Consider the following 25,859-nt stretch of genomic DNA (forward strand, 5'->3'; position numbering starts at 1 on the left):
TATGCAAGACAAATGAAAAACAAAAGTTATAAACTCCAGGAAAGAAAAATAGTCATGATACATGGTATTGCTCACCTGTGCTACCTTTTGCCTATTTATAAAAATGAAAACTAAAAATTGGCCTTACTAAAGTTATGATACAGCTTCATGGGGGAAAGACAAAGAATGCATGTGTGATGTGGAGGTCAGTGAAAGTATGGGTTTCAGACAAGTTAGAGCTGTGTCTTCTTGCAAGGGAAGTCAGTTGATAACATTTAAAATAAGAGCCCGTAACATTAACATTTTTTCTTTGTTTTCTCAGTATGGAAGGTAAATATGTGTTTAGTCAGCTGAAAGAAAGCAAGTGCTTCTGGGAGTGAGACGGGGCAGGAGGCAACAGTGCTGTTTCTAACCAAACTTGCAGGGTGATTTGCTCTTTAAACCAAGTACATGTATAACTTCCATAAAAATAAAAACTGTGTTTAAAACTTCCACAAGGAAATAATTAACAGTTGCTATATCCCTAAGTAGCATTATGTAACCTTGTTAATAATTTTGTTGAGTTCTTCTTGTCTGTCATTGCTGTTCTGTTTCTTTGCCATGACTGCACACTCCCCCAAATTAATCACATATGGATTATCATAGAAACTAAATGAGATAATGCGAGTAAAGTTCTTGTCACAGGGCCTGATCTCAGAAAGACTTCAATAACTCATTGTCACCTTGGTGGTAGTAGTAGTAATAACTTGTTACATATCTGCCCTTCTTCGGGGTAAGGACTGTGCTTTGACCTTCTCTGCATCCACTTCTGAGATAGGACCTGTCGTGGATTAGCCACTCAACAACTAATGCTTGAGTTGAATGAGATAGACATAGTTTTTTTTTAAATGAGAAAGTTGTTTTTCAGATGACTAAACTTAAGCTTAGAGAGGTTACCTTTAACAGCTTTTGAGCATCTGCTATAAATGAGTCACATAGATTATGTCATTTAATCTTCAGCCAACTTTTTGTGAAAGATTCAAATGGTGTCCCAGGATCCAAACCCACATCTTTGAATCCCAAACCCATAACCATTTCCAAACTCTGCAAGAATACTTCCTGGGTCAGTTTATAACTGAACCATTATAAATGCTATATACTCATTATAGCATTTGGAAGAATAACTTGTAAGTTATAAAATTAGTTGATTAAGTTTTATTTGTTAGGTCTCAAAAAAGACACATGAAAACATACTGTTCTCAGTATCCTAGCTTTTTAAATTCTAGAGAAAAAAGGACAACAGGTAACTGAATGTGAATATGACAAAATGAACAAATCGGGAAAGGAGAGTCTGAACAGATAAAGAAAGGGTAGAATAAGTGAGTGCTTTACAAATGAAAGCAGATGTATGAAATTACAGGCTGTCAGATCAGCAGCGGAAATGAAGATGATAAAGTGGTTCCTTACATAGATTATAATTATTCATTTTGCCCAGTTCTGTCTCCTTTCCACATGATGTTCATGGGCAAGGAGGGGTGGGGAGCTCTGTGTTTCCAGTGGGGGAGGAGGGGGCATCTAAGAGGCGATGGTACTTCTGATCATAAACAGTTAAATTTTTTATGATTTGTGTTGTTTGTTGAATCACAGTTGTTTTTCAATGGAATCTTTTCCAACTACTATGGTTAATAAAAAAGAATTAGTTGCAGCCACAGGAAGTCACAACTGTAAAGTTTCTTCACAACCAGTGATGTGGAGGCAGCCAGTGTGACTCACACAACAAGCGTCCTTCATGGTCCCGACTATGACAGCAGTGGCAGATGGATTGCCAAGAAATGAAGTAGTTTACATAGACCTGCCTGAAAGATGTGTTTAATAATTGTGCCCGTAATTAGGTTGATTTGAAAAAAAATTAAATGACAATCTAAGGCACACAGTTAGGCTTATCTATGAAGATTTTGACATTTTTTCATCCAGGAAATGCTGCATAGATGTGTTCCCTAAATTTCTTGTTACCTTTAGAAAAACAAGTAATTGGAAGAAATTATATATTTTTTTAAATTTGACTTAATATTTTTATATACAAAGAATATATGTAATATGTAAATTATGAAGCACAATAATCAGGATAAATACCATTTTATGAAAATTTTAAACTTGGTCTTTCCCATTCATGAGATCTTGGTAATTTCTAAGCAGCAAAACTAGAGACATTTAAATGCAGCCATATTAATGGCAGTAAATATGCATGCTTCTAAGAGTTATTTATATTGCAAACACATACACACATCCCTATTTGAGGCTCTTCCTTCCAACACCCCCCGAGGATAAGTGCTAGTATATTGGATTGCAGTTGACAGCATAGTGCATTGCTTCAAAGGCCATTTGGTAAAGATTCCTTCTCCATATTTTCTTTTATCAAATCAATTGAGTTATTGGTTTGCTTTCTTTGAATCTAAGTTGTTTGGGTTTTTTTATTCAGTAATGCAAACATGTTAAGAAATATTACTTCTGAATTGTTTTTTTTTCTCTCTCTCTCTCATTTAGTGATCTCTAGTAACTACCAGACCTGTCTGGGCCTTCTGATGCATTACCCAGTAATCGGGGATATACACTCAATGATCCTTAAGGCTCTGTTCCTTCGAGATCCAAAGGTAAGCTTTCCAAGTTGGATATGCACAATTTTAAGTTGGGTGGAGAACTGGATTCTCTGTATGACTCCAAGAATTTGTAATGTGGAAATTGTCTAATGGCAGATAAAATGTCTAATAAACGAATGTGCCTGGAGTTATAGGCCAAAACTCATATACCTCATTGCCTAGAGACTCAGCAGGCAATTTAACTGGAGCACACACCTCTTGTTCTTTAGAAGGGTGCCCTGCCCTCCTACCTTCCTCATAATGCAGGAAAGTAGATGAGCATCTGCTTCTCCTTATAACCACCTTCATTACCACTGGAACCCCTCCCAAGGCCAACTTATCCAAGTAGAGTCTCAGGGGCCATGTGAAGACCGGGATATCAGAACTATAAAAAGGACCAGTTCTATAACAGTAATAACAATGAAAATACTAAATTATCTTATATTTTGAATGTGTATGTCTTATTTTGTGGGTGAAAAGTAACCTAGTAAAATAAATGTTTAAATAGACTATAATGCTGATTTCTCTAGTTGAACTTAAAGCAAGTCACCAAAATTTTCTTTACACTCCAGAGAAAAAGTGTGCTCTTTTACAACTCATGTTATATTTCTTGAAAATAAGAACATTTAATGATCTAAAAAAATCTGTGAATTCTTGATGCATTTGAGCCAAACAAAAATATTGGATGAAATATAAGAGAGAAAGCTTCAAACACAAGTAGGAGAATGCCAGGCATTGGGTGGTAATCCCAGCCTTTCACTTTTTGGCAGAACTCCCAACAGTCTTGCTGGCAGTTGTCACACTGTCTTTGAGTCAGTCTGTCTGTGGATTCCATTGCCAAAGCTCTGTCTGATCACCGTAGGCCTCCATGTTCAACATGCACTTGATTCCGAAGGATTTCTGCCCTTTCCTCAGTTGTTGACTTCAGCATTTGAGTATATTCTCTACTTAGTCTTTGATTAATTTAAAATAATTTATTTCCCTGTACCTATATCCATTCCCGGCAGAAATACACAACTTTATATCATTTTTCTTACATAAAATTTTATTAAGTGTCAGAAATACAATCCATTATTTCTCTGATACATAAGATAGTAATTTTTTTTCTGGTAAGATTTAAGAGTCTGAATATGAAAATCAAAATCAAAAGTCCCATGTTATATGTAAGTTGTGTAAGTATATATTTTTATTTAAAAAAAACTAAGATTATAAAATATCCATTAGAGAAATAATGAGGTTGCTATTTGTAAAGCCAGTAGCCACGGCCACCATCACAGCCGCCTGGCCTGTGCAGGTTCACATATAATTTGAACAGACAGTAATGAAATAACAGGTGGGCCATTACCTATAATCCTAGCTCACACCTGGCGGGCAAGAAATACACACAGTGGGAAAACACTTCCCTTTCCATTCAGGGCTCCGAAAGCCAGACTCATCCGAGTATTCCTAGAATCAAAGGCCTCACCAGCATTATTCACCTCTGTTCCCCATCTCCTTCTTCTTGCACAAACTCTGCATAAACTGGCTTCTCCTTCAGCACTCTGCCATCTTGGCTGCCTCTCCTCTGCAATGCTGATGGCAGGAACCAAGAGAGAGAGCCCCTGGTCTACCTTATTTTATAGTGTAGAAATTAAAGCCTTTAAGCCAATATACAAAAAAGGAAGTCTCTGATACAAAGCCACTTATCTGAGGCATAAACAGGATTCCTTATAAGAGTGCACCACCCCACATAATGCAACAGTCAAGGGTGTGGGGGAAAGCTTAGTTTTGAGAAGATCTTAGTATTAGAAGGATGTTGAAAAGAACCTTGCCTGATTACAGCCTGTCTCCCACACCCAATGCAAACTATAAGTGAGCAAACATATACATCATATTTACAAACTTATTTGACCAACACTGGTCAAAAATTTTTGGTCTATAAACTTAAGGTAAATTCTATCAGCTGAGCATAAGGAAGTCCTAGAGTCATGCAGAGTGGGGAAAATTGCAAAAATAACTATTATATTTGAATTATCTACTTGTGTGATTTGCTTGGTTTAATTAAAGGGAGAAATAAATATGTTATCTAAATCTATCTATCTTGGTAATTTTTACCTGCTAATTATGGTTGATTTTACTATGAGTCATTCACTCTTCTAATTGCCGAATTCTATATACTAAATCTGTCAATGTTATTAGTGTAATCTGTGATTTTAATAGAGTATTCTTATCTCAAAAATGTAGTATACATAATATACGAATATAATGAAGCCAATTCTACAAGTATTCAAAAAATATATTCTCTAAAGTTCAAGGGAAAAAAATTAATAGCATAACTAGCTAAAAAGAAAAGTAACCCTTACTATTATATTTAGGATCTAACCAAGTAAAAACATGATTAAGCTAAATGGTCCAAATGTCAAAACATTTTTTAAAATGATATTTCTGGGATGTAAAAAACTAGACAGAAAGAGGGAGTCATTTAAAATGCTCATGAAAACATGTTTCACTTGCTATTGAGAGCAAGTTCATGGTTGATATCTATAGGAATAATAAAGCTGATAGTATTAAGGGGCTTTCAAACTGCTAACCCAGTAAGATGATAGTTTAAGTATATATATAATGGCCGACCCATTGACATTATTTAGTAAATGTCAAATGATAACTAAGGTCACTTAATTATAGATCTGTCACAGTATAGTGTCCTGCAAGGAGCCTGAGTTAGGAATTGGGACCTTAAGTCAAATCTTGACTTTGCTACCGACCCTCCTGGTGATTTTGGAAAAATCGTGATTGCTGAGTCTTGGTCTTCTCTTTTGTGGTTGAAATTAATTGTCTCTAATAACCCATCCAACCAGAGCAGGGGTCGGGAACCTATGGCTCACAAGCCAGATGTGGCTCTTTTGATGGCTTCATCTGGCTCGCAGACAAATCTTTAATAAAAAAAATAATAATGTTAAAAATATAAAACATTCTCATGTATTACAATACATTTATTTCCTACCGCTCATGTTCATGGTTGCAGGTGGCTAGAGCCAATCACAGCTGTCCTCCGGGACAACACCAAATTTTTATTGGATAATGCGTAACGTACACGGGTCGTTGTATGGCTCTCACAGAATTACATTTTAAAATATGTGGCGTTCATGGCTCTCTCAGCCAAAAAGGTTCCCGACCCTTGAACCAGAGCATCCTTTGTCCATAAAGAACTGACTTCTAATGATCTAACAGCATTTAGTCCAATACTACAAAGATGCAATAAAAGAAAGCAAGTTTATATATATTGTAGAAATCTACAAGGGATTTCAGAATATAGAGTGTAGTTAATGTCTATTATAAAATCATATAGGAGACCATTTATGCTGAGGAAATAATAGAGGGAACAGTGATGCTAATACCCTGCCCATGGCCTCTAAAAAGCCAAACATCAGATGCTTTGAATACTTTCTATTAGTGGCATCAGTGAAACACTTAAAATACCTGAATAATCCCTGACTGAAATAGATCAGAGTAAATGTATAACACACAAGGCTCTGTGAAGTAAACTAGTGGAACAATAAGATTTGAGGCACGAAAGTACCTGGCTTCGCATGATAGTAGTGTTGAGTGCTGCTGGCAGACTCAGTAAGATAAAAATAAACAAGGAACTCTGAGCTTAGGGGTTCATTGTCAGCCTTCAGAAAAGTCCTTTGCCCTACTGCTATCCCTAAAACCCAGTGGAGTTGCTGAGTTGAGAATACATTCTGCAAGTTGAACTTGAGACATTGAACTTTAGTTCTTTAAATCAGATGAGCTGTAGGCTTCACTATGAAAAGATTTCTCATTAGAACATCTGAAATAATGGGTCTGTAAACTGTAATAATAGGACCATATTCCTTCAGTTTCCAAATTAAGTGTGCCTAATTTGGTCCTCACAACAAGCTCTGAGGTAGGCAGGTTATCTTTCCTCATTGTTTCTCAGTGCAAAGAGGTTAAGGATATATGGCTTTGCCAAGGCCAAAAAGCTATAGGCTTCCAAGCTAGCCAGCATGGCTCCCTGACCTTGTATCTACTCATCTGAGATGCCCGGCATTCTTCTAGCTTCTCCAGGAAGCTGTCCTCAGGCTCAGATAGGACGCTTTCCCTATTGAGTCCCCTTGTATTTCAGTTACTTGCTTATTGATTTTTTCCCTTTTTTTCCCAGTTCTTTTCTTTTATGATGCTGCTTATTTTTGTTTTTTATTTAGCTTTTGTGTTCTGCAACGCTTGGTGTTAAGAAAATAAGGGTAGAATTCAATTCTGAGTCAAATGCTCAGCCTCTTCCAATACACCATACTGACTCTCACCTAGGTGTATCTCAGTCACCCTGTGTATTTCTGGAACCTATATCCACATTCCACAGAAACTGTAGCCAATTATGTACTTGTCGGCTGCTACTTTTAACCTGACAACTTGAACTTAAAGGACATCTAATTTCTTAACCTACTATGTGTCAGGATTATTTGAAAACTTGTTACCACCTTCAAATATTATAGAATAAGAAAGATGTAACAAGGAATGTAGTTAACATACTTTACTTAAACAGTCAAATTTTTGGAACTGCAAAGAACATAGAGTCTAATCCAGCTCCACCTTCTGTAGATGAACAAACACACTGAGGATCAAGGTGAAGTTTAGAGACTTATTCAAGGTCACATAGCCCATCAATAGCGAGATCTTCTGACCACCTTTTCACATGAGCTATATCTTCATTTGTTTTAAAAATAGTGAAATCTTCATTACTTCATCCAAATTCTTAATTTGTATTTAGACATTTATTTGTATTGTAATAAATGAAACTGCCATGTATATAACTGGCCAATGAACTATTTTAAATTTTTTTAATGTATGCTGTATGTAAAGACAGGGTATCAAATATCTGTTTGTAGCATCCTATACTCTGTTCACTGTAGATATGGTTTCCATACTTAGCTCTTCAAACCACAATCCCAATTCTCATTGTCTTGTCTTTATCATGTTAGAACTACTGAGCAGATTTCCAAAAACAATCCACTAGATAAGTAGAGGGATAGAAGGAAGACAGTCTGAAAAATATGAAGTGATTAAAAAACATTGTTCTAACTAGTTGTTCAAATTCAAAAAAAAAATTTTAAAACCCAATTAGAAACAAAAGTCATAGAAAATGTGAACATATTGTGTTCCTTAAATAACCAGATGTTCTCTCCTTCCTGAAGGCAGTAAGGCTAGGAATAAAAGGTTTAAAACTATTGTTTTAAGTTAACTGTGAATTTTGCAAATCTGTTTTTACCCTTTAGCAAATAAAATTCTAATATAGAAACATAACCAAAGTAATTTTCATTTTTTGGTGCTCTCTTATTTGTGTTATGTGTTGAAGTGTTAACCTTATCACAAAGACTTATTACAAATGAAATACAGTATGTGGATTAACATTTTAGATTATGCAGTAAGAATTTGACAGATACTGTTAGTTTTGAAGACTAGATATTCCCCCAAAATATTTCTGGTAAGGTTTCAAGCAATCCTTTTAGCAGTGACTGTTATTGTTTATGGAAGAAAATGGCTAGAAATAAGACGATTTAAATTCATAGTTACTCTTGTACACAGGAACACACTATAAAAATAGTTGGTATAATATTCTTATGCCTGGCCAATTCTGATTTGGTTTTTGTTTAAAGCTATATTAAATTTTGCCTTTTTATAAAAAATATTAAAAAATTTATAATTCAGATTTCAAATTTTATACAGGTAATAGATTTTTATTCTTTTAATTAAAAACAAGTCTACTGTTAATTCAATTTTTTAAAAAAGTCAAATGGCTTTAGTAAAATGTCATATGTCAGAATTGAAAAGTGGTGAATGGACTCAAGCCTGCTGCCACTCAGGCAGGGTATTAAAAAAAGCTCCATTCCAGTAATGCCATTCTAATTTTTTCTTCTCTGAGAAGGAAAGAACTAAAAACCAAACATTCCGACCTGACTTGTGGTGGCGCAGTGGGATAAAGTGTCAACCTGGAACACTGAGGTCGCCAGTTCCAAACCCTGGGCTTGCCTGGTCAAGGCACATGTGGGAGTTGATGCTTCCTGCTCCTCCCCTTCTCTCTCTCTGTCTCTCTCTCTCTCTCTTTCTCTCCCTTTCCCCTTTCCTCTCTTTCTCTCTCTCTTCTCTCTGAAAATTGAATAAAGTCTTTAAAAATAAAAACCAAACATTCTGACTTCTTAAGGAAGATGGACAGTATTTGTTTATTTATTTCCATGATGTTCCCATCAGAGGTTCTGTTCAGATTTTCTAGTATGTTTCTAATCTGACTTCCGGTTACAGAAAGAATGTGTTACTTTTGTCTTCTCCATGCTTTTTTTTCCCCCCCAAAAACTGGAACATTTCTCTGAAAACTGCCATTCTTCAAGAATAGTTTTTGTGTTTTCTTTGTTAGTGATCAAAACAGGGGTTTTTTTTCTTTGTATTTGAGGTACATGTCTGTATGACACTCTCTTTTTATCATTAGATTACCATCAATTTGCTGTTTATTATACTTAATATTTTGATATTAGTGACTAATCGTGTATGTTTTCACATACAATAGATAGAGACTTTTTGATGTAGTCTACCATTTAAAAAACTGTCAGTTCTACTTTTGAAGTAAATGGTGGCAATCTAAAATCTGTTACGGAGAAATCTAAAAATATCTATTAAGCCAATATTTGAAACTTGTTTATTGTGTTCAAACATTTTATAAAGTAGAATTGTCTGTTTCTCAAAACTTGTTAAAGGTTTCTTAGGGGAATGTAAATAACTTTTTTTAGTTTTATAAAAGTATTTTGAATTCATTAATTTATTCATATTTATCTACAGCGCACCTGGCACTGTTTAGATCCTAGTGGTAAACAACAAAAACAAAAAGATAAGGCCCTTATCATCATAATTAACAGTAAAAAGTACTCAGTCTGTCATGTGCTATGAAAGATACAAATATGGCCTCATAATTAAAATAATAGGAGCAGGAAGAACCAGGTATGGGTGAAGACCTAATTTACATAGGTTGGTCCAAAGACCTCTCAGAGGAGGTACCATGTGAGGTGAGAGCTATTGGAGGGGAAGAACCTAGCTAGGCAGACTTAGGAGAAGACCCTCCAGACAAGGGAACAGCTAACGCAAAGACCTCGAGGTAGGAAAGATGGTTCATGGAACTAAAGGACCACAATGATTTGACCAGGACCTGAGGGATCTGCCTAAAACGAGATGGATGAGCCCAAGAATGCTTGGTATTGTTTTGTTTTTCCTATGTAATCCTTTTTTTTTTTTTTTTGTGACAGAGACAGAGAGAGGGACAGACAGGCAGGAAGGGAGAGAGTTGAGAAGCATCAAGTCTTTGTTGTGGCACCTTAGTTGCTTGTTGATCGCTTTCTCATATGTGCCTTGACCGGGGGCTACAGCAGACTGAGTGACCCCTTGCTCAAGCCAGTGACCTTGGGCTCAAGCTGGTGAGCTTTGCTCAAACCAGATGAGCCCACGCTCGAGTTGGCGACCTCAAGGTCTCGAACCTGAGTCCTCTGCATCCCAGTCCGACGCTCTATCCACTGCACCACCATCTGGTCAGGCCTCTTCCTATGTCAGTGGTTCTCTACCTTTCTAATGCTGTGACCCCGCAATACAGTTCCTCATGCTGCGGTGACCCCAAACCAAAAAATAATTTTGGTGGCTACTTCTTAACTGTAATTTTGCTACAGTTATGATTCGGAATGTAAATACCTGATATGCATTATGTATTTTCCGATGGCTTTAGGCGACCCCGCCGGGGTTGCAACCCACAGGTTGAGAACCGCTGTCCTATGTAATCTTATATGCTGATACAAAGTAAAATTATTTCTAAGGTCACATTTTTAAACTCAAAACAGATTGCTGGATGGAAGATAGTGATCCTTCCTTATGATTAAGACATCTACTTATTGTAAACTGCTCTTGCTCCCACCCAGATGTTCCGAGAACTGTTCTTGAATGAGTTCCTCACTTGGTAAAACATACTCACTTACTCAGACCTCTAGGGGCTGTCACAAGGGTCCGGCCACCAGATTCCTGTTTGATTTAAGAAGATTGTGACCAGGACTCTGAACTTTTTTAATCATGCATGTATTACTTTTATCTTTTAAAAAAATTATCTTGGCTGCCTTCTGTTTACCACCAATCTCAGTTTTGCTTTCATTTATGCCGACACCGTACTCCACTGTGTTGTCACAGGGAACTAGACCAGTGTTTCTCGCCTACCAGAATGAGAGCTCTACTAGGTCAGGAATGAGATGTCCAACAGTGCTGACCCAGCATCAGCCACATAAGGGAGACTCAGAATCCAGGTTCCACTATCATCACAGCCTGATGTGCTTAGTGGACAAGTCACTCCTTTGCCTGAACTGTAGGATGAAGAAGCTGGACCACATAATCTCAGGGGACCCTTCTGAATCTGTTTTAACAAGATTCAATTCAACAGATACTTTTTTTTTTTACTACTATATGCTGAGCATGAGGGGCAGTCCATGAAACAGTCCCTTATAGATGCAAAAAACTAATTGACAGGAAAGGTAAAATGAGCGAGGGCATTACAGAAAGAACAGCTGATTTGGACTTGGATAATCAAAAAGGTTTCCAGTGGAAAAGGCAACTGGACTTTGAAGAATTGTCCTGGGAGATGTTATTCCATCTTAAGAAAACAGCGTAATCAAAGCGCCTGAGAATTGCTGCACCTGGCATAGTCACTTGGTGACCCCCTCAGGGACAAAGAAAATAAGTGTCCTTCTTTCAATATCCTGTATATTAGCAGACAATAATTTTTAAAAGTCCATCAAATGTGAAGGGAGTCTTTATTTGATAGTATAGTAGTATTTTACTTGGCATTAGTCTGTATAATGTTCCAACTTGCAAGTTATAATTCATTGTAAATAAATGTTGATGTTTAAGTGAAAAGTCAATGAGGAAAGGATTTCATCCCAATGATTTTCACTAGAGTTACTGGCTGAAAATAGTTGCCCATCGTTAACAGTACCAGGTGGGACAAACATGTGCTAACAGCTGTGAGTACGTGAACGCAGTTTATTCTTATTATTTATTGTATTATTTTCCATACAAACAACAGTAAACCTACCTCTGCCAAACACTGTATGTATATCTGCTCAAAATAAGCATGCCTCAGTTTAGATCTTTAAAGTCCCCACCGGGAAGGTTAGCCATCTTTATTTTGAGTGGCTGAACATTTGTGGCAAAGACCGCGCTGCATGTATTAGAGAGAGGAAAGGGTTTCTTTACTGATTTACAACCCGTAACAGTGATGGTTTATTTTTCCTCAAGTTAACTGAAGAAGAGACTAGGGTCCATGGTGAAGTCTGTTCTGATTACCAAGAAACAGAGCAGAATTTACAAACCAATTCCCTGCTCTTTATTTGAGATCTTATAAGTGAGGGAAATGTAGGTTTTCAGGAAGAAATATTTATTTTAAAAAGATTTACTTAAGCTTACAAAGCTATTAGTCCTATGCATGTATGTTTAGAAAGGCACTGTGAGGCCCCGAATGTAAAAGTATTAAGCTATTACAACATGTTTACAGTGAAATGTCTGTGATACGTCCCTGACTGGGGTCAAGCAATGACGTGGCTGCCCTGCTTCACGCTGACTCGCAGTTTCACACCCGAGAAATCGTTTAACCTTTCGCTGCCTTGGACTCAGGTTCATTGTTTTTTTAAAGGGAAAGGTGGCTAGCAAGGCCTCAATTAGCCTATAATCTCTAAAAGTAATTTATAACTCTAGGTGCCGTGAGAACCGACCTAATCGCTTCTTTCCCTCGTTAGGTCTGCGGCAGCCTGTGCGAACAGAAAAGGCACTACTTTCACTTGTTTCTGTGTCATCCTGCTATTGCAGAAATCAAAAGTGATAAGTTAGAAATTATGACAAAAAGAGTATAAACTTAAAACTGACAAAAGAGAAAAACATTCATTTTAATATAAGTAGATATGTCCATAGTATTATAATTGCCCACTAAGTATATTAGCTCAGTAAGTATATTATTGCTAGTTAAAAATATTAAATAAGTTTTATAGAAATAAAAATCAGTAGATTCAAGTAGTAAACTGCTTTATCATAATTAATGAACTATTTTATTGAAATACTTTACACAGGAAGTAACGTATGGTCCAAAAAATGCAAAAATGAAACAAAACCACATAATGTTTTCTGTGGAGAAATTTTTAGCATACTTCACCCAATTCAAGCATTTATATATTTTATAATTACAATTTTGAAGTGTAAGTCAGGTTTCCACACTGCAAGAGCCGCCAGTGCATAGGTGAGGCTGGCCCCGGCCCCTGCGGCTCGGCCCGTGCGGCTCTGTGAAGGGGCTTTTGCTCTAGATTTGACATCTAAGGCCCTCATAGGCTACTAGGATCATTTTCCAGGTGTCTTCAGATGATTTGAAACAGTCCTTGATTTACTTGGTTGTTTTTCCTGGTTTTGAAGAAGAACTTCATAGTATCATTTCTCCACATTGTTTATTGCTACAAATTGCTATTTTTATTCATTCAGCCAAAAGTTACTGAACTCCTGCTGTGCATCAATAGCATCTAAAATTTCTCAGAAGTCTTGGTTGAAACTTGTGAAGGTCCCTGTGGCAAGTGAAAGGATTATCCACTTGGTAACTCCCTGACCTCCTTTAAGACTTCTCTTAGGTCTGTCGTAGTGAGGCCAGCCCTGCTCTCCCTGCAGGCTGCCCTGTCCCCCACTTGCCATCACCCAGAGCCCCTTAGCCCCCTAACCTACGGTACTTTCCCCCCCACAGCAATACACACCTTCTGTGATAGGAGATGATTGACTTACATATGTTAGTTTTCATTTTCTGTCTTCCCCTGACCATTACTAACTCTATGAAGGCCGATGCTTTTGTTTTTTTCAATTACCGTTAGCATTCAATATTACTTTATATTAGTTTCAGGTGTAGAGCATACTGGTTAGACATTTAATTTAAGAGGTTCTGGTGAAGAAGCCAATGCTTTTAGTATTTATTATATTACCCAAGTACCTACAGGAATGAATGAATGAATGAATGAATGAACAGTGACTACCCCAACCAAACCCTCACTTTCTCTGCCAGAGGAGAAGTTAAGCTCTTTATCACAATTTAGTTCACCACATGTTTATTGCCCGCTGTGCCAGGTGCCGGCTGTAACGCACGAGGGAGACGGACCCCTTTGCAGCACTGCAGTGTGTTGCCAGGTGCCGGCGGTAACGCACGAGGGAGCCGTGCCCCTTTGCAGCACTGCAGTGTGTTGCCAGGTGCCGGCGGTAACGCACGAGGGAGCCGTGCCCCTTTGCAGCACTGCAGTGTGTTGCCAGGTGCCGGCGGTAATGCACGAGGGAGGCGTGCCCCTTTGCAGCACTGCAGTGTGTTGCCAGGTGCCGGCGGTAACGCACGAGGGAGCCGTGCCCCTTTGCAGCACTGCAGTGTGTTGCCAGGTGCCGGCGGTAACGCACGAGGGAGCCGTGCCCCTTTGCAGCACTGCAGTGTGTTGCCAGGTGCCGGCGGTAACGCACGAGGGAGCCATGCCCCTTTGCAGCACTGCAGTGTGTTGCCAGGTGCCAGCGGTAACGCACGAAGGAGGCGTACCCTTTTGCAGCACTGCAGTGTGTTGCCAGATGCCGGCGGTAACGCATGAGGGAGGCGTACCCCTTTGCAACACTGCAGTGTGTTGCCAGGTGCCGCTGTAACGCACGAGGGAGCCGTGCCCCCTTTGCAGCACTGCAGTGTGTTGCCAGGTGCCGGTGGTAACGCACGAGGGAGGCGTACCCCTTTGCAGCACTGCAGTGTGTTGCCAGATGCCGGCGGTAACGCACGAGGGAGGCGTACCCCTTTGCAGCACTGCAGTGTGTTGCCAGATGCCGGCGGTAACGCACGAGGGAGGCGTACCCCTTTGCAGCACTGCAGTGTGTTGCCAGGTGCCGGCGGTAACGCACGAGGGAGGCGTACTCCTTTGCAGCACTGCAGTGTGCTGCAGGAGCCCTGAACTGGGAGCGCCCGGGGAGCACCTGGGAGCGCATGACACGTGCAGACTCCCAGACCCTGTCATGTGACCGCTCTGCCGTGGGACCCAGAAATGTGTGTTCGGACCTATTCTGAATCTGGTAGGCCGTGGACAACACTTTCAAGAAACAGACACACTAGGTTGAGAAAAAACATACTGCACCAACCGAAAGGTAAACACCCAAAGACAGAAGCCTGGCTCTAATCTGGTGGTTTCTCAAGTGGAATGTGTGTATGCGCAGTGACTGCACGGACATAATGCGATGGCGTCCTGAAGAAAATAGTGAAACTGCTGGTTACATGTTTTTTCTCCAAAAAAATAAGAACTCCTGAGTTTTACCTTTTAGTGTACAGATTAACACTGGTGCCTTCACAGGGCCTGTGTGTCAGCCAGTCACATCTGGCAGTTGAGGTCTCCGAAGGGAAGAGGAGACTTCCCGGACAAAGGGTTCCACCACCCTGTGCCCCAGGGCCATTTCCATCTGACCAGTAAGTGGCTTTTTGGGTTATATTAAGTGCTGGCATGCTTACCACACCAAAGAGATGTCACGGGCCATGAACACTGATTGTGAACTCACTAGATACCTTCTGCTAAGGTACTTAAAAGAGTTGCCAAATATAGTTTCTTTTTGAAAAAAATAAACTTACTCCATATTTCCTTACCTCTTTTGCAATAAGATGTCGATAATATGGTACTATACAAATTTTTTGAAAAAAGAATTTTGTCTCTTTGAGGTAATGGTAACATTTTAATGATGAGAGAAAATGAGAGCTTTTTGAAAGAAATTCATGCTATAGAAAGAATATTTTTAAGTTGAGTATTTGGAAATGTTTCATCCATTTGTGATGTTCTTGCCAAAGACAATTTAAGTGTATCATTTATTTAAAACTCTCAAAGTATACTAAAAAATTATGGAAACAGAATTTTCTAACTTGGTTACTAGTCTTCCAAATGAAGGGATAAAATCAGATTTGAATCCATTTTTTAAAATATAGAAGCATAACATCTTCCAATTAAATTCTAAGAAGAGCTGTATGATGGTTAATTTTATGTGTCAACTAACTAGGCTAAGGGATGCCCAGATAGCTGATAAAACCTTATTTCTGAGCCTGTCTGGGAGGGTGTTTCCATAAGAGGTTAGCATTCGAGTCAGTAAACTGAGTAAAGAAGGATGCCCCTCACCCGTGTGGGTGTCATCATCCAAATCCCCTGAGGGCCTGAATAGAGCAAAAAGGCCGAGGAAGGGCGAACTCTCTCTCTTCCTGGGACCTGCCCTTGGACGCCTGAGCTCTTAGTTCTTGAGCCTTCAGACTCTAGGACAGGGGTCCCCAAACTACGGCCCGCAGGCCGCATGCGGCCCCCTGAGGCCATTTATCCGGCCCCCACCGCACTTCCAGAAGGGGCACCTCTTTCATTGGTGGTCAGTGAGAGGAGCATAATCCCCATTGAAATACTGGTCAGTTTGTTGATTTAAATTTACTTGTTCTTTATTTTAAATATTGTATTTGTTCCCGTTTTGTTTTTTTACTTTAAAATAAGATATGTGCAGTGTGCATAGGGATTTGTTCATAGTTTTTTTTATAGTCCGGCCCTCCAATGGTCTGAGTGACAGTGAACTGGCCCCCTGTGTAAAAAGTTTGGGGACCCCTGCTCTAGGACATACATCAGCATGTTATCCCGGTCTTCCCCCACCCCACCCCACCTTACCCCTTCACTTCTCCCCATCCCCCCTTCCCCTCAGGCCTTGGAACTTTGAATTACACTAGAGGCTTACCTGGTTCTCCAGCTTAAAGGTAGTATATGTTAGTATATCTCAACCTCTACCATCACATCGGACAACTGTCATAATAAATCTACTTTTATTTATTCATATATATATGTATGTATATGTATATGTAATATATATATATATATCCTTTTGGTTCTGTTTCCTGGGGAACCCTGACTGATACAAGCTGATTTACATTAAGAAAGATAGAAATTTTATTAGCCAAATTTTAACAACAACCTTGGCATAGCAACATGAACGCCACACTGTAGCAAGGGCTGCCAGTGATGGCCTTCCTCCATTCAGATCTTTGTCTCTTCACGAGCTAGCTTTTTCCAAAGTGTTATTTACAAAAACTGACCATTACAAGTCATTTAACCAAGCTTTTCAAAAAGTAAAGAGGCCCAGTCAATCACATTACTACTGTTTAACATATATTTAGGAAGTATAAAAATACCATCATAAGTAAATCATTATAAAAATTAATTTAAACATAACTTAATCTCTATCTTATTTAAATATTTCATTGTGCATATCTTTTCTAACGTACATAATAGATTAGTGGTATGTGCATATGACTTATAAATATATAAATATGCCCATATTGAGGGTGCAAGCTGTCTGATTTTCACTATAAGCAAAGGAATAATAAAAGTTGAAGTATCACTGCTGTGGGCCAGTGGCTTCTGAGAGTTGTCTAGTTGGTCTAATTTTAGCAAGGATAAGAGCCTCAAGGCTGGCTCCCAGCACACACGAAATTCTGGAGTCCCCCACCACCACCACATGGCCATAAGCCAGGGCAGCTTGGGAAGAAACAGGTTTACCGTTACCCTCTGAATAATGGAGTTCTCAACTTCTCCGGTGATTCTTTAAAATCTTCTGGACCATTGAATGTCACTGAGAACTAGACCTATTCCATGCCAGTCCTCTGGCTGTGTTCTTACAATTTGGATTCATTATGTACTTTTTCTAGATGGCACTGATGATTAAAAAGTAAGCCCTTTTAAATTTTCTGTTATAGGAATATTATGCATTTTGTAACTACTCTTGAGATGCTTGTGTCTCTAGAGATCGTGGCGTTATACCCTCGTTTCCTCCTGAGGCCTGACAGCGTGAGGAAAAAGACCCCAAGTCATCCTGAATAGCCAAGACCAGTCCCCAGGCTCCTGCTCCCAATCTGCAGCCATCTGTCACCTCCTCCTCCTGGGCCTTGACCTCTTTGCACACCCCTAGTGTAGAACTTTCTATTTCCACACTCATTACTAGCCCTACTTCCTGAGTGGCCACAAGAAAATTAAGAGACACTCTTTGGTCTTAGACAGTAGATACAAAACCATGCATTACAACTCAGTTACCCTTTTAATGACAGTTGTTTACTTCTGATTTCTCATTTCTTCATGATCTGAATACTGACTTCAAAAATTGGTCTATTATTAGTTTGTGAAGTCTGGCACCCAGGTTCACAAGTGTTATACCCAGTGAAATTGGTGGGGAAACATATAAAAACTATTTTATAAGGAAATTGATCTTTGAGTTTCTTCCTTCATCATGTGGTTACATTTGGAAGACAATAAGACAAAAATAAGAAAATGAAAAATGAGAGTAAACCAGTTGAAAGAGCCAGTTCAAAGGGTTACGAATGACAGTATAAAAATGCAAAGGAAAAAAGAGAAAGAGAATATATGATATCAGAATATGAATATAAATGAATGAGAATTAAGTAGTTGAAAGAAGAGTCACCTCAGTCAACTTTTCTTCTTGAGATTAAAGTGTGTGCCTGCTAAAGTAATCATCCTGTTTCATTGTTATAGCATTTTAGTTAAGTTTGACCAACTACTATAATAAATTAACCTGTGTTTTCGTGACTTAACACAGTAGCTGTTTAATTTTCATACAAGTGACAGTGTATTATAAGTCAGGGATGAGAGTATCTCAGAGTCACATGGGTCTTTGGGCTCCTGCCCGATCTGCTGTTTTCAACTTTGACCTTCCAGGGTCACTCAGTATATTGACCATCCCCACAGGATGAGAAATACAGAGGGAGGGTCATTCCCGGGAGAGCTGTTACAGCACGTCCTGCAGGTGGCAGGCCTCACCCCATCACAGTCCACACGGGAGAGCTGTTACAGCACGTCCTGCAGGGGGCAGGCCTCACCCCATCAGAGTCCACACGGGAGAGCTGTTACAGCACATCCTGCAGGGGGCAGGCTTCACTCCGTCACAGTCCACATGGGAGAGCTGTTACAGCACATCCTGCAGGGGGCAGGCTTCACTCCGTCACAGTCCACATGGGAGAGCTGTTACAGCACATCCTGCAGGGGGCAGGCTTCACTCCGTCACAGTCCACATGGGAGAGCTGTTACAGCACATCCTGCAGGGGGCAGGCCTCACCCCATCAGAGTCCACACGGGAGAGCTGTTACAGCACATCCTGCAGGGGGCAGGCTTCACTCCGTCACAGTCCACATGGGAGAGCTGTTACAGCACATCTTGCAGGGGGCAGGCTTCACTCCGTCACAGTCCACATGGGAGAGCTGTTACAGCACATCCTGCAGGGGGCAGGCCTCACCCCATCAGAGTCCACACGGGAGAGCTGTTACAGCACATCCTGCAAGGGGCAGGCTTCACTCCGTCACAGTCCACACGGGAGAGCTGTTACAGCACGTCCTGCAGGTGGCAGCCCTCACCCCGTCACAGTTCACACGGGAGAGCTGTTACAGCACGTCCTGCAGGTGGCAGCCCTCACTCCGTCACAGTTCACACGGGAGAGCTGTTACAGCACGTCCTGCAGGTGGCAGCCCTCACCCCGTCACAGTTCACACGGGAGAGCTGTTACAGCATGTCCTGCAGGTGGCAGGCCTCACTCCGTCACAGTTCACATGGGAGAGCTGTTACAGCATGTCCTGCAGGTGGCAGCCCTCACCCCGTCACAGTTCACGCGGGAGAGCTGTTACAGCACGTCCTGCAGGTGGCAGGCCTCACCCCGTCACAGTTCACACGGGAGAGCTGTTACAGCACGTCCTGCAGGTGGCAGGCCTCACCCCGTCACAGTCCTCACGGGAGAGCTGTTACAGCACGTCCTGCAGGTGGCAGGCCTCACCCCGTCACAGTCCTCACGGGAGAGTTTTTCAGCACGTCCTGCAGGGGGCAGGCCTCACCCCGTCACAGTCCTCACGGGAGAGTTTTTCAGCACGTCCTGCAGGGGGCAGGCCTCACTCCGTCACAGTCCACACGGGAGAGCTGTTACAGCACATCCTGCAGGTGGCAGGCCTCACTCCCTCACAGTCCACACGCTGAAGCTCAGTCTGTGGCTCCACCGAACCCCATGAGACTGTGGAAAATGTAGTTGAACTATGTGCCCAAGAAGAAGAGGAAGCAGGTTTGGTGAGCAGCCAGGAGCTCTCTTTAAAATGCAAATGCTTCTGGTTTCTTGATCTCTGCAGGTTATTGAAAGGGCTCCCTCTAATGGAAAAGCTAATATCACAGTGGAGGCTTGAGACCTTAAATCTCACAACCTGAGAAGTCTGATTTTTGTCAGCGCTATCGGAAAAACTCTGAGACAAATTCCCATGACTGAGTTAAAGGGGCTGCCAAGTCACAAGCCAGTGTGTCCCATTCTCAATTTGTAGTGAGCCCTAGAACAGCAACAAGGCTGACATTCTCATGTCCCTATAACCACCCCATTCACTTCCTGGTGGCGGATTTAGCTGGGAGGCCATGTCATTATCACTTGCACTGAGAAAAATAAAACAAATTATTGAGGTACATCTGACCAGCTAACTGCAGACTTCTGTGGGAAATGCAGTCAGAATCCCAGAGCTCCTTGCGGGGCCTGGTGTCTGATGAATGCGGACAGGAAGACATATTTAGTGAAAGGAACAGTGTGAGCCCAGCACGCCTACTGCGCAGTGAGAATAGTCCTGCACCCCTAGAAAGGGCACAGTCCGCTAACCACTGACTCGGGCTCCCGCCAGCCCTGGTTCTGCCCACGTGTGCCTCTTTGACTCTGCTTTTCTCTGCTTCCCTGCAGGCCCTTTTTAACTGACATCTTCTTGCATTTGATAGATATTAAACATGATAAGGGATACAGTTTGATCCACCTTGTCTCTTGCGGAAGGCTTCCGCTCAGGGACACTTCGTGTTCATTTTACAGTTTGACTCCTTGATAGTCAGACTGTGAGCTTGGGTGCACCTCAGAATTATTCTCATTCATTGAAAAACTTTATTTCGGCCCTGGCCGGTTGGCTCAGTGGTAGAGCGTCGGACTAGCGTGCGGAGGACCCGGGTTCGATTTCCGGCCAGGGCACACAGGAGAAGCACCCATTTGCTTCTCCACCCCTCCGCCGTGCTTTCCTCTCTGTCTCTCTCTTCCCCTCCCGCAGCCAAGGCTCCAATTGGAGCAAAGATGGCCCGGGCGCTGGGGATGGCTCTGTGGCTCTGGTCGCAACATGGCGACGCCCAGGATGGGCAGAGCATCGCCCCCTGGTGGGCAGAGCATCGCCCCTGGTGGGCGTGCCGGGTGGATCCCGGTCAGGCGCATGCGGGAGTCTGTCTGACTGTCTCTCCCCGTTTCCAGCTTCAGAAAAATGAAAAACAACAACAAACAAACAAACAAAAAAAAACTTTATTTCTAAAAAGGAAAAATGGAAATAATTGCCCCCTCACCCTGTGTTTTAAGGATACTGACACTTTAACATCTTTTTGCTGTATGACTGCTTCAGTAAATCAAGACTTTGACTTCAGGTGTTATTCCATACTGTGCCATTCTTAGCTTTCTGACAGCCCTTCAAGTCTGTCCTCGGTAGTGTTTACTGAAATCGTGCTGAAGAGATAAGAATTGATGAAGTGGAGAGCTATAAGGTGTTCCACAGACTTGTCAGCCCTAGGTCTGACCGGCATCCTGTTGTAAGTTGGGGTTGTTAGTGATATGCTTCTTTCTGGTCTTTTCTCGAAGCTCCTATTGCAGTACAAGTGCCTTATTCACCACTTCGCTCTCTTATAACAACAGCAATAAAAATAGAGTATTTCAAATTAGTGCACTTAAAGTAAACATTGTATGATGCTTACCTGGTTTGAGGTGTCTTTGGGGAACAGCACCAAGTAGGAGCATCTGAAGAGGGCAGAAAGATGACAGGAATGGTTGGAGTTGTTTTCATTAACCCAGGAAAGAGATAAACCCTTTACTCTCATTTTCCCAGCCAGTCTCCGGAGAAATCCCACCCGGTTTTCTCATAACAGTTCTAATTGAATGTATCTATTATATATTCCACTTATGAGAGCACCCACTGACGAGAATGTCAGCTATTAATTTGAGATCACCTACTTAATTTACTTAATTGATAACATCTTATAGAAACTCTCTGATTTGAACTCTTGCATTTGAGTTCTAGAGACTAACCACCAACTACATAGAAAAAAAAAAGTATTTGAAATAGCACTGAAAAAATACTAAAATTTCAGCATATATTTAGGACTTATTCATTCAAAAGAAACTGACCTTTGATTGGACAGGTGAGAGATATTTTATTATTACAGAGGTAATACAGTTTGGTGCCCTAAAGGTTTTCATTGGAGGATTTAATGTATTTGTATGAATATTTTTATTAAAGTGATTGTCATTTTCTACTAACTATTCCTTTGGTGCAGGAAAGAAAAAAACAGAATATAGATCAGTGGTCCCCAACCCCCAGGCTGGTCCATGGGCCATTTGGTACCGGTTCGCAGAGAAAGAATAAATAACTTACATTATTTCCGTTTTATTTATATTTAAGTCTGAACGATGTTTTATTTTTAAAAAATGACCAGATTCCCTCTGTTATAGCCGTCTAAGACTCACTCACTCTTGACATTTGTCTGGTAAGTTCGACAATTATATTTAAAAATACCACAGTTTAAAAAAAAAAAAAATACCACAGTTTTTATGCCAGTCGTATAATTTTATTTTGTGTATTTATCCGTCCCACCATAAAGGCCGGTCCGTGAAAATATTTTCTGACATTAAACTGGTCCGTGGCCCAAAAAAGGTTGGGGACCACTGATATAGAAAATATGAACATCTTTTTTCTTCTCTTTTTCCTTGTCTCCTTCCTCCCTTCCTCCCTCCCTCCCTTCCTCTCTCCCTTCCTTACTTCCTTCCCTTCTTAAAAAATAAGATATAATTAGGAGCTTCTTGAAAACAGAGGATAATTTCAAGGAACATTTGGGATAATAGCAACAAGGTTTGGTGAATAACTATGGATGGTGAACAATTAGTTGCATTTCCCAACTATCTATTGATTGATTGATTTGCTAGGAAAATGTGTGGATAAATATAAGAAATTGAGATAATGAGTGGCTGTTGAGTGGCTGTGAGATATCCAGGTAGAGATGTCAGAAGATGGCTGGGAGTGTTCGGGTAGAGCTCAGTGGAGAGATTGGAATAGAGAGAATGCATTAAAATCCCGGAATATGGGTTTTAATTGTGGTTGAGGGAATGTAAGTGACCTTCAGGAAAGACATGTTGGGGAGACAAGAGGAGAGCTGAAAGGGGAGTCATAGGACATAACAGTAAGTGCAAGAGGAAGCACGTATGGAGAAGGCTCAGAATGTGAGAAAACCATGAGAAGGTAGGGTTATTATAATTGGGTAGGTAATTCCAAGAACACGGAAATCCTTGATGACGAGAATTGCAAAGAGATCAACTGAAATTAAATATAAACAAATGACCCTGTTGGAAGTTTCTGATATATTTACGGTACACATTGAAGAGGAAATAAAAGTGTCCTTTCAGACTGAAACAGTGACATAAAAAAAGTAAGACAAGCAAAAAGGCTGTCCATGATTGAGAAATAAAAAGAAAGGGAGAAGTGGAGATAGTGTGAAATTTAGGGTTGAAAATAAATTATTCACCTGCCTATGTGTGGCGGCAGAGTGGAAAAAGCGTTGACTTGGAATGCTAAGGTCACCAGTTCAAAGCCCTGGGCTTGCCTAGTCAAGGCAAATATGGGAGTTGATGCTTCTTGCTCCTCACCCTCTTCTTGCTCTCTCTCTCTCTCTCCCTCTCCTCTCTCTCTAAAAATGAGTAAAATTTAAAAAAAAAAGAAAATAATTTATCTACATAGTGCTATTGAGATCAAAGGGATAATTATTTTCAAATAGATATATAACAGGGCATTTCTCAACCAGATCCTTACTAAGGTCATATGTCCAATTTTTCATTCTTAATTTTGAGATGTGAAAAATTATGAAATATTATTTGAAGATGTATAAGCTAATTATTTAAAAGAAAACATAAAACAAAAAAATTAACAAAGTTATAGATCTAGATCTAATATTATTTAACCAAAAAGAAAACTAAGAATTAATTAACACTGTTCTTCATGCTTCCATGAACCCTGGTGTCAATGAAAGCAGCCACTATTGTGTGTAGCCACAAAAGGCTTGAAGGTAGAAACAAATTCAGCTCCTGGCTGTACCCTTACTATATCCCTGACTTTGGCCAAACAATTAACCATTCTGAACCCATTTCTTTACCTGTAAAATGGTGATGGTTCATTGTGAAAATTCTGTGAACAGTAAATGGTGGGTTTTTTTGTTTGTTTTTTGTTTTTTTTTTCTTTTCATTTTTCTGAAGCTGGAAACAGGGAGAGACAGTCAGACAGACTCCCGCATGCGCCCGACCGGGATCCATCAGGCTCGCCCACCAGGGGCGACGCTCTGCCCACCAGGGGGTGATGCTCTGCCCATCCTGGGCCTCGCCACGTTGCGACCAGAGCCACCCTAGCGCCTGGGGCAGAGGCCAAGGAGCCATCCTCAGCGCCCGGGCCATCCTTGCTCCAATGGAGCCTTGGCTGCGGGAGGGGAAGAGAGAGACAGAGAGGAAAGCACGGCGGAGGGGTGGAGAAGCAAATGGGCGCTTCTCCTGTGTGCCCTGGCCAGGAATCGAACCCGGGTCCTCTGCACGCTAGGCCGACGCTCTACCGCTGAGCCAACCGGCCAGGGCCAGTAAATGGTGTTTATAAAGAGCCTAGTATGGTCTAGTGCCCAGTAAGGGATAGCTAATGATATATGTGTGTACTGTAAGAGAAAGAAGCCAGACCAAATGGGCTTGACTCCATCTGTGGCATAAATTGTGTATTTTTTCATTTAAAGTTGGTATTTAGTTGATGCCTCATAAATAACTGAGATGATTCCTAAATCTCTTAATTTTCAGTTTCCATTTACATAGAAAATTTTCTAAATAATTTAATAGTGCAGTGTATCATCATTTGTTGTTTTTTTTTAAAAAAACTGTCTATTGCTTTTTATGTAATTGTATATATATATAAAGTTTGAAGGTTCTAGATATCATTAATCATTAAATAGTACAGTCTAGAAAAAAGAGATCATGTTTTTATAGCTAATGAGAATGTCAAAATCAGTAAGTTCATTCTTTCCTCTCTATGCTGCACTGCTTTTCTTCATAACCCTCTCCTCACAGTGCAAACATGGTTAAAACTGTTTTTTCTTCAAATTGCCCTTCTATTGTCACTTCCTCTGGGGAGTCCTCCTTGATCTCCCTGATGAAATAAAATAACTCAATTACGCACTTTCACAGCACCACATGCCTCCTTTTCTACAGCTCAGATGCTGTCTTACATTGCTGTAAGTATTTGCTTGTCTCATCCTCTAGTATAAGCTCCTTAAGGGTAGGGCCGTGGCTATTGTGTCAACCTTTTACCACTGGGGCCTAGCACAGTGCCTGGCATAGGAAATATCTGAATGGAAGGATTCATGGGTAGAAAGAAGGAAAGGAGGGAGGGAAACAGAAGGATGTTTCTTTCCATATTATCCTCACCCAGCTCTGTATTCTCTTCCCTCTGCATGGACTGCCCTTTCTGCTTCTCTCCTCTGGTATCGTCGTAACTTTCCTTCCCATCCAGCTTAAATGGCACTGATTGGTTTTTCAGTTGCATCCAACATCTCACTGTTTTCTAGTAAAACTCCTATGAAGATCCAGGCGAACAAACACAATATCACACCACAAAAACAAAATGAAGTGAGTCCATACAACCTACGGCCTACAAGGAGTTCAGCTCAATTAAGGAATGATAATTTTATTGCCTGTGGTTTACTTTATAAAGCAGGGTGCCATCCTCACCCACTTAACCAGCTGCTTCTTTGTGAGATGACCCGTCAGGCAGGGGTGGGCAGAGGGTCATGGTCGGCCCTTGAGCACTCTGCTCGCTGGTTTCCCTGCCAGAACTCTTCTACTCACTACTCACTGCGCTTCCTTCCAGCTCTGTCACCTGGATGGTGATCATGAGAGTACACAACTAGATGCAGGAGCTAAGATTCTGTTTATCCAGAACAACTTGGAGAGCTGTATGAGATCACACTGATGGCCAGCCAGCCTTTTCAGAGCTTCTTTCTGAAGTAGACATGCTGGTAATACGCTTGACTTAGGCCTGTCTCATGCCCAGGAAAGGACTTGTGTGGGCATTTAAGT

At 40.8% G+C, this 25,859-nt stretch overlaps 1 protein-coding gene across 3 annotated transcripts in view; it reads left to right on the top strand.

Moving 5' to 3' along the window:
- The window catches only part of TBC1D5 (TBC1 domain family member 5), a 545,405-nt gene that overhangs the window by 407,816 nt on the left and 111,730 nt on the right, over window positions 1-25,859 (top strand). For all 3 annotated transcript variants that reach the window (XM_066245714.1, XM_066245713.1, XM_066245715.1), the window contains one exon: window positions 2,503-2,609. In XM_066245714.1, the coding sequence (XP_066101811.1) occupies window positions 2,503-2,609 (107 nt within the window). The remainder of the gene's footprint in view (window positions 1-2,502; window positions 2,610-25,859) is intronic.

The sequence above is a fragment of the Saccopteryx bilineata genome, chromosome 10 (assembly GCF_036850765.1).
Source record: "Saccopteryx bilineata isolate mSacBil1 chromosome 10, mSacBil1_pri_phased_curated, whole genome shotgun sequence".
Taxonomy (NCBI): domain Eukaryota; kingdom Metazoa; phylum Chordata; class Mammalia; order Chiroptera; family Emballonuridae; genus Saccopteryx; species Saccopteryx bilineata.